The sequence below is a fragment of the Octodon degus genome, unplaced genomic scaffold (assembly GCF_000260255.1).
Source record: "Octodon degus isolate 3935 unplaced genomic scaffold, OctDeg1.0 scaffold00387, whole genome shotgun sequence".
In the NCBI taxonomy this organism is placed as follows: domain Eukaryota; kingdom Metazoa; phylum Chordata; class Mammalia; order Rodentia; family Octodontidae; genus Octodon; species Octodon degus.
The window spans coordinates 229166-238956 of record NW_004524963.1 but is presented as its reverse complement, the minus strand read 5'-3'; the positions used below and the strand labels follow the sequence as shown (position 1 = coordinate 238956).

Genomic DNA, 9791 nt, shown 5'->3' with positions numbered 1-9791 from the left:
TTGATGAGATCTAGTTTAATTATTTTGCAACCCTAGCTAATTTTCAGACTTGGTGATATTAATCGTCTCTGCCCAACTCAGCATGCGGCCCCTGGCTCCTGTGGCAGTCTTGGGGCCTTCCCAGTGGCACTGGTCCTGAGGTGCACACTGTCATTGCTCCTTTTGCTTCCATTCAACAGTGGTTAAGACAACTTCCGTCCTCCTGACAACGCATTGGTTAACTTCCCTGGTGTTATTCATCGTTGCCATCCATCAGACAACTTAATTTTCTTCTGTCTTCACAGGTGAGTCATCTCAGGGTTGGGGAGACTGGGTACTGGCTTATCCTTCCAAAATACAGTGTATACTTTGTTGTGTTATAAACACGAGGTATACAAAGTAAAGCCATATTAAGATGCTGAGCTGTAAAAGGCTCAAGTTAACAACTTCTGACATTGCCAGTCCTACAGATAACCCACTACTATTATGGTCTACTGGACTATTTTGGATTATTTTACTGAATTCACACACCTACAATATTTGAATGGCAATGGAATACCTATCTCTTACAAAACTAAACAAAAAAGGGGGGATATAAATGAAGGAACATTTTGTAGTGAAAAAAAAATATATATATACAAGATAGGATAGATATACAGCTACTTTCTCTTAGTTCAATGAGAAGAAAGATTTGTACTAATCATGTTTAGACAGGATATCATGTCTACATCTTGTACTATGAATAACAACTATGAAGACAACAATATGCAATGTATTATTTGTTGTAACTGTCCTACTAACCTGTTTTGAAACTCTCATTGTTATTTCTTTCTCAATAAAATTAATTTAAAAATACAGTATACAGGTTTCTCACATTAGAACAAAATTCAATTTCAAAATCCGAAAGGGGAAAGTTTACCTACAAAATTTACGTGTCAAAGTAGACTTCACTTGGCGATATATACCATTAACTTTTTTAATTCTTCAAAAGATGGAAACACAGCAGCAGAAAGAGAATTCCATCCAGTGAAAAGAAAACCAAAGAATCTAATTTGGGCTCAAGGATATGCTCATGTTTTGCTAGAGCATGCTGTTTGATTGTCCCATGAAGTGGGATCTGGAGAAGCTGACGGCCATGAGGCTGACATGGGGCCGATGGAAGGAACCGACCCTGCCAGAATGTCCAGGAGATGGTGGTGCTGTGGGCAAAAGGAAGCCTTCTCCACTGTTGGTGGGAGTGTAGACTGCTGCAGCCACTCTGGAAATCAGTGTGGAGACTCCACAAAGAGCTAGGATCGGATGGTCCACTCGATCCAGCTATTCCCTTGCTAGGTATCCTCCTGGAAGACGTGAAAATGTTGTACCACAGTGATATACGTGCCCGCATGTTTACAGAAGCACAATTTGTAATAGCTAAATATTGCAAAGAGCCAAATGCCCCTTAGCTGAGGAATAGATAAAAAAAGATATGGTCTTTTTATACAATTATCATACAATATTTCTTTATTTTTATATATCATTTTTCTAATTGCCCACACTTTAGTTTGTCAACCTCCTGCCTCAGCCTCTCTGGTAGCTGGGATTACAGGAGTATATCACGAGATCCAGCCTCTCTCTCTTTCTTTCTCTCTCTCTCTCTCTCTCTTTCTCTTTCTCTCTCTCTCTCTCTCCCTCTCTCTCGTCCTCTTTCCATCCTGTGTGTGTGCTGTAGATTTTTCTTACAAGTTACTATGAGGTTTATTTTTATTTTATTTTTATTTTTTTTAGGTTTTTTTTTTTTTTTTTTTTTTTTGCAGAACCGGGGATTGAACTCAGGCCCTTGTGCTTGCCAGGCAAGCACTTATTCTACTGAGCTATCTCCCCCGGCCCTATGAGGTTTAATAACACATATTTAAAACTGTCTGTCCTATGCTCTTAATTCCAAGTGCATATGAAAAAAAAAATCTCTTTCCCCTACATTGTGTTTCTTGTATCACAATTTTTTGTAAAAGCATGTCTTTATGTTGTGAATCTACAAAGTCTGCTAAAAATGTATACACATTTCAAGAGAAGAAGAATTCATATTTGTATTTCAATGCTTTTACCTCGGGGGGAACCCTAAGTAATGTCGTATGTCACAGAAAACCAAGTATACCGCCAGTCCTCAGAGAAGACACTGAAAACGCATGAGCAGAAATCTCAGTGGCCATTTTGGCCAACGATATCCAGGCAACAGTTCATCATTTTTTTTTTCTTTTCTCTTTTTGCGGAAACAGGGATTTGAACTCAGACCCTTGTGCTTGCCAGGCAAGTGCTTATTCTACTGAACCATCTCCCCAGCCCCAGTTCACCATATTAATAAATGTCTGGAAGCGAAAGACCACCACACTGAGCACCTCTTATAATTGTAGAGGCCAGAGGTAACTTGCATTAATCTCATGATGTCTCATTAAACTTAGTATTAAAATATTTATACAAGTTTCTCTTTTTCTGAAGTGGACATACATTGTGGGAAAGCTCTGCATTAATGTATTTTGTAGTTATAGTTGTTAACGCTTTTATCCTTTAACTTCATTTTTTTAAGCACTGTGGCTCAAACCAAGGAGTTGTTGCAGGGGGGCGAACGCTCCTCCCAGAGCTACACTCCACGCGTGCCGCACCTGGCTTATACACCAGAGGTAATGCAATCTACACTGCACAAGCTCTCTGTAGCAGCATTCTATATTTGTCTACATACTTAGTTTATCAGCAATTTTATAGTTTTATTTGCTCTCATGTTGTTGGATTCTCTTCTTTTGTCCCTTGTGTACTGGGGAGCAAGTCAAAGGTGAGGGGATGAGGCTGCATCTCCGTGACCGAATGCTTGCCTGACAGGAGGCCCTTTCTGATTGGAGAATACAGTGGATGTTTACTCATTACGCTAAAGACCACATTGCTATTAATCCTCCCGAAGGTACAGCGCGAACCTGTCCCACTGCTCCTGCCACTTTCTGAAGCAGTTCTACAAGTCCTCTTTCTCAAGTATCTACGCAGCATGTGATCAGGCTTTCTTGCAAGTGTCATCCAACGGAAGGCAGCGCTCTAAAGTGCTAAGGGGTATCCCCACTCCCCACCCACCTCACACGCCAGGCCTGGCCCCTTGTCACTTCTGGCTTTTCTCCAAATTGAGACGGCCTTGGAAGGTGACCACTGTGAATCGCTTTGCCTATTTGACACTGGAGAGTCAGCGATGCAATGAGGAAAGGTCACTCTAATCACAGGGTCGACAGTGTGGGCATTGATGGGAGAGGGGAAATGCATCTCGGGGGAGGAAGGTGGGATGTGGGCTCACCAGGTGCAGCACTGTATTTCTACCTTATACCAGGCTGAGACTGGACCATGATTTCTTTTACTGGCAAAATCAGTGGGAGTGTTGGGAACAAAGTTTATTTTGGGAATGGGAGTCAGTGTCCGTTTCTGTTCTCATGGAATTCTCATTCCTCAGAGTCTACCCCAAGTGCCTGCCCCTAGACTGGAGACCAGTCCCACGTTCTCCGAGATGCTGCCTCTGTTGCCATGGGAATGGTTCCCTTTTATTTCGCATCATCAGCTCCACCCAGTGATAACTACGAGAGATGCTCATAAAAGTCGTTTCTGGGAAAATGATGTACTTACCAGAACTGAAGCGCGGGAAATGAATCACACCCTTGCCGTGGGTGCTTCACCTCGAGCCTCCCTTCAGCTTTGGCTTCTCCCTACCTCACGCGCTCTTCCCTGCCAGAGACTTCTTGTGCCCTCAGTGCCCTGGGAGTTGCTATCTTCCTTTTGGACATAAAGTCACAGCATTGCTTTTGGTGCTCAACACAGCAGAGGATAAAATGTCCATGAGTTGAAGCCATTTTTGTATGCTGAAATTAGGGTGTCACGGCAGTGCGTCTTGGAAACTCGTCAGAACCCTACAGTCACAGTAACGCACCCCTTACACTGACCGGGTCCAAGCTGCTCAACAAGGACAAGGCTGTTCATGCCCCAGAGCTGGATCCGACACCACCTCCTCCCGGCTCCCACATAACGTGGGAGGTAGGGAGGGGAGAAGGGTCCCTGTCATCATGCTGAAGAAAACCCCCAGGTCCACAGGCGGGTCTCCTGTTCAGGGAGGGCGGGGCTCCAGCCTGTCTCACCTGCCTCTCTGTGAACCGCCTGTGTCCTGAATTTGCATGGAAAGGGTTTTTTGCATTGTTTTTTGTTTTTTTGTTTTCACGGTACCAGAGATTTGAGCTCAGGACCCTGCGCTTGCCAGGCAGGTGGCATGCAAAGTTCTGAATTCCGTCCATCATCAAGTCTGTGATGTCAAGAAAGATGGTAATCTCACACTGTAAACCTTTCTACCAGAGTTTTCTACAATGAACATGTTTAGTGGTGGAAGAGAAGCTACAGAGACCAGCGCACCTTGCAGGCACTGTAGGTGTAAAGAGAACAAAGAACAACAATGTGGACATTTGGAAAGGAAGTCTGAGCAGGCCCGGCAGGAGGGGAGAGGTGAGTGTGGTATAGTGAAGCCCGTGGCCCACACATCCGGGGGAGCTGCTTTCCTGGGAGCAGAGGTCAGCGAGCCTAACGCCCCAGCGAGCCTAACGCCCCAGAGAGCCCAGCCGAGCAGTGAGCACAGACAATCAAAGTTTTCTAGTGACATAATGATCATTATATCTTCAAAAGCACTTCAGCTTTCCTTCCAGCCCTTTCCATAGGACTAATTGATTAGGCCAAATAAATAGTCCTAATATGCTCCTCAGAAGCATTCATTCATATGTCCTATCTTGCATAACTATATGTGCTAATCTGAGCAACAGATCTGACAATAAAAATAGATATGTCATTCAGTGTCAATCAGATATCCCTGTTTTGAAAATCTGTAATATATGTATTAATATGTATTTGTAATATATGTATTAATATATGTTGCATGTTTATAAAAAAAAAGATTAAACAACAAAGAAGAGAGAAAAGAGAAAAAAGGAAAATGGTAGGGACAAAAACCATGCAGGTATATATAAGAGATGGATGAGGTGATTGGACTAAGAATTTACATCAGTTTTATGAAACTAGCAATTAATGTGTAGAATCCTCAAAAGCTAAAGAACAAGAAGACCAACTTTCATGAAGAAATGACTTTTTAAACAGATCCACCTGCCGTATGAATCTGAACAGTAGCAAGCATGCATGAACGCAGCTTCTGTTGAGCCACTCCTCGAATGTCCCTGCAGAGCTCCACACCACCAGGCCCTGGGGTCCCTGCCGGGCTGATTGCAGCCTCCTCTTTCAGCCTTCAGCACACCCAGCTCTGGAGCCCTCCAGCAGTGCGGGCTTCCTTGCTGACAGCAGGGAGAGGGCGCGGTCCCCTGGGAACAGACTGCACCTCAGTGCTTACTCTCTGGCCCACCACATGCAGAGAACAGAGGAAGCTTCACCTTCCTGCCAGGCACAGGCCTGACCCCAGCCCTACTCCTGGTGACACAGCCCCTGGTGAGTTTGTCCTCGCGGGGTGCAATGGATCCTGAGCTTCACGGCAGGATGAGAAACGCTGGTGTGTCAGTCTACACTGTGCAGGAAGGGACTTCTGCATCTGTGACTCTGACAGTTAAGCATACAGTCGCTGTTGGTGTGGAGAAGGAGAATCTGACCAAGGCAGCACCCTAGAGGTGGGAGGGCAATATTGGCCGTTTTCCTACCAACACTTGTGAAACAGTATAACAATATCCTTCTACCGGAAAAAAAAATAGATTCCATGATTCTACTTCCTCTGTCCTGAGCATGTTTGCACTCGCTGCCCCTGCAGTGTCCCCCACTCTGTTCCCAGCACTGTATTTCTCGGGAGCATAGACATGAGCTAGAGGGATCATTTTCTGACCCAAATATCCAAGCAGACTCATGTCACTCAACAATTTCAGTTTGCAAATTTCGGTGACGTAATTCTGACAGTTCCCTCCCGTGCTTTGTCATGGATGGCATATATATTTATTGGTACATGTTTGCTGTACAGGCGGACTTTCACCATTAATTTTCATGCTGAGGACTTGGTGCCACTGCTTTGCTGACACAAGGTGCTAGTAAGTTGACTCTGGGACAACAACTGACCATCTGAGCACACACTTGAGTAGTGATTACCTTAATGGGCCAGAGAGGACACCATTGGTGGTCAATCCGAGGATGGCTCGGTATCAGGGGCTCTTGTGGGAAAGTCATCAGCTGTGGAGACAATAAGCACCTTTAACCCAGCTGCTTCTCCCCAGGCAAACCAGGAGCCCCCTTCACAACGGTGGAGTTGTGTAAAAGAGGGCCAACACAGCCCGCCCCAGAGCCCCAGGAAGCCCTGAGGCTCCCTGCAGCCCACGCCTCCCTGCTCCTCTGTGAATGCCGCACACAGGGTTGCTCTGAAGTAGAAGCATCCTTCAGGGTGGGATCAAGATTTGTCCACCACCCGCAGGCTCAGCGCAGGCAGTGCGGCTCTGGGACACAGGGGACCTGGTGCTCTAACTCCCCTCCTTCTGTGGTTCTCCCACCTCCATTCCCTCCTTCCCTGGTTGTGGCTCAGAGCCTGCAGAGCTGGGGCCCAGGGGCACGGGGAACGCAGGGTGACGAAGGCCCCATGCTTCTCCAGCCTCATGTGCTGTGGTGCTCCTCTGGACCCTGTGCCTTCACTTTACTGTGTCTTGTGGTATCACAGGTCTCCTGGGCACGGAGAACAGAGCTGCCTGGCCACTGACAGAATGGGGTCAGGGCCTCCTCGCCTAAGACTGAGTTCCAGATGTTCGCTGGGCTGCGACAGCAGGTGAGGGAGGGAGTCCCAAGAGCTCTGGCACCTGTAGGTCCCCCAGAGGGCTGAGCTTGCAGCTCCAGGATTCTGTCTGGGACCACTGAATTCGGCAGTGATCTCAGTCACACTAGGGGGATCGGCTGTGCCCCCCTTGGACAGAAGGAAAGTGTCCAGCAGGCTCTGTGACTGGCACAGCAGAGTAACATTCTTTCCTGAGGACACCATGGGTCCTTGGTGCACCAAGAGGGAGGGAGGGGGTGGCAGGGAGCTGTCCTGGAGAGAAGGAGGGTGATGAAGGGCGGCCCCACCATGTTCCGAGCTCAGGCCTTGGCAGGGCTGTCTTTGAGGATCCTGGTGTCTGCCTGCCCTGTCTCCTCTGACTCTGCCCCTCCTGTCCCCCCCCTGTCTCTCTGCCTCTCTCTGTCCCTGACACCCCACCCTCACCCTGGCCATCACCTCCTGGGCTCCCCCACTAGGGCCTGTGCAGCCTGGGATCCTGACTGAGGGAGGCCTGGGCTCCTCACCTGGGATCAGGATGTCCGGAGGCTCCCTGGGAGCCGACCGCTAGGGAGAGAGGCTGTGTCAGCCAAAGCTTCTGTGTCGGCCCCCCTGGGCGAGGCTTCCAGGGCCAGGAGGAAGTCAGCCTGAGAGAGCCCAAGCTGGGGGTGCTGGTGAGGGCACTGGGGGAAGTCACTTGCCCCCTCCTTGGGCAGAGTGAATCTGTTATAGCTGATATCAGAGTGACACTGGAGGGTTAGGCTGTGTCCAGGGCCCAGGACAGGGCTCTGCTGGGTCAGCAGGGAGGGCTTCCTGGACAGCCCTGGAGGGAGGAGGAGCTGACTGAGGGGCTGGATCTCTGCCCTACTGTTCCTCCCTGTGGGTCTCCCTGTCTCACACTTGAAGTCTCATGTTTAGGAGATACTCTGATCCTCTGTCAGCTTAGAGTTCAGGCTCTGTCAATTTATTTCGTGTCTCAAATTTGTTCATTAGGCTGAACTTTCTCACCTGAGATTAGGAGCCTCAGCGCGTAGGTGGGCTCTGAGCTCACCTGGGCTTCACTCCTGTCATAGCCGTAGCATCTGAACATCCAGTCGTCGTTGGGAATCACGGGACCCACTGTGAACAGAGCCTGGAAATCCCCACTGTGTGCTGTTAGCCCAGCATTCAGGAGAGCTTGTCTCCTCCTTCCTTAATGAACCTGTCCCATCCCAGCTCTGACCCACACTGGAGGGTGCCCTTCTCTCCTGAGGCCACCACAGGGCTGAGCAGGGCTGAGAGGCTGGGTTTGCTGTAGACTCCTAGGAGAGAAGGAGCAGCATGAGAAATGGACTCGCACTTCCTGCTCTCCCCAGGGCTGGGCTGTGAGAGGGAAACACCCCTGAGAGCAGACCCTTCCTGAGGGCAGAGCCTGGGCTGGGGCCCTGAGTGTCCTCTCACCTGTCACCACCAGCTCCATTTGGTCACTGCTCTGACCAGGCAGGAGGGCTGGGATAGTAATGGTGACATTGACCTGCATTCTGCTCTGTCATGAATCAGATCAGGAGCTTGTCCTCATTCCCAGGTTTAATGGGGTCTATGTGCCTCAGGGCACTGAGGTTCCCACTTTGACCAGAAAGTATGCCAGGGCCTCCAGGGTCCCCTCACACCAGAGGGTCACAGGGTCCCCCCGTGATCGTGGCTCAGCCCAGAGCCTGGGTTTGGAGACGATCCTGCAGGGAAATCACAGCTGGGTCCCAGGACCTCCTCCTCCCCTCAGATCCCAGCTCTCAGCCCCAGGACCCACCAGCCTTCTCAGCCCCAGCCCCTACCTGCTGTGCTCCAGCCCCACTGTCCAGGGGTGGCCCTGTGTTCCCAGGAGGAGAAAGGACCCAAGACATCCACCTGCCTGTACTCGGGTCCTGGGGCCCAGCCCCAGCCCTGGAGGGGAGTTCCCGGCGAGAGATTCACCCTGGAACCTGAGCAGGTCCTCTCCTCCCTGGAACCTCCTGAGCCCCTGTGAACTGAGCTCCGCCCCAGACCAGGGCGCCTCCTCCCTTTTTCCCATCTCAACCAGGCAGAGCAGCGCTGTTGGGGGCAAGAGGGGAATCATGGTGCCTTCTCTCACTCTCCAGGTGTGCAGATTTCTGTGAGCTCAGTGAAGAGTAAGACAGACACACACAGTGCTCAGCCATAGGCTGGTCCTTCTTGTCACAGGGCCTCACCTCATCAGCCCTGCAGCAAGGGACACTGCCCTCTCCGGAAACCCGGCTCTCGCTTCCCCAGGACTGTGTCCGTGTGCACATGGGCGCTCCACAGAGCTTCAGGTGGAAACGGCGCGTCTCCTCCCCAGGGGTGATTTCCCTGGCCTGTCTTGTCCCTAACCCACGAATCCTCACATGTTGTTGAGGATTCGCACCATGTGTTACAGGTAGCATAAGTGAACACCCGTAGCTCACAGCAGTCATGCGAGTCACCACAGATAGCCGGCAGGTTTTTTACTAATTCTGGTGCATAAGTCATGCCATGAAGCAGCACAGGCTCCTACCCTTCTGGGCGTGGAGGCTGCGTAGCCGAGGTGGACCTGGCCGGGCTTGAGCCCTCCTCAGGGCAGGCTCCTCCTCAGGGCAGGCTCCTCACAGACCCAGGGAGATGCTGCTCTCTTAGCTTGAGCCTCTGGAGCTGCCACGCCCGTGGTCCCCACCTCCTGCTCCGTCCTAGAGCTGGGACTTGTGCTGCTCCAGCCTCTGCTGCCAGGTTCTCTCCTTCCTGACACCGCTCCTCCTATCTCTCCTCCTTTCCCAAAGCCTTGTGACCACCCGCGGCCCACTCCGATCATCTCCTGCCCGTGACTACTCACGTAAGCACATTTTCAGGGTCATTTTTCTCATGCAATGTCATGGAACCAAGGTTCTGGGGTGAAAACGTGGACACCCTCGGGGGGCATTATGCTGCCCACCCTGTGCTTCGGGAATGTCCTCTGTCCACTCTCAAGAGCCACTGCTCCCTCGTGAGAGGGAGGCAGCTGAGCACGTGTCCAGCAGGGCTGCCTCTTCAGGCAACA

At 50.1% G+C, this 9791-nt stretch overlaps 1 protein-coding gene across 1 annotated transcript in view; it reads right to left on the bottom strand.

The window, feature by feature from the left end:
• LOC101580496 (leukocyte-associated immunoglobulin-like receptor 1) overlaps window positions 1-8267 on the bottom strand; it is a 45897-nt gene extending 37630 nt beyond the window's left edge. Inside the window, exons 1-3 of the mRNA XM_023708530.1 lie at window positions 8189-8267; window positions 7975-8049; window positions 7757-7867 (exon numbers count right to left, since the gene is read on the bottom strand). Coding sequence (XP_023564298.1) covers window positions 7757-7867; window positions 7975-8049; window positions 8189-8267 — 265 coding nt within the window. The remainder of the gene's footprint in view (window positions 1-7756; window positions 7868-7974; window positions 8050-8188) is intronic.
• Between the last annotated feature and the right edge of the window lie 1524 nt (window positions 8268-9791).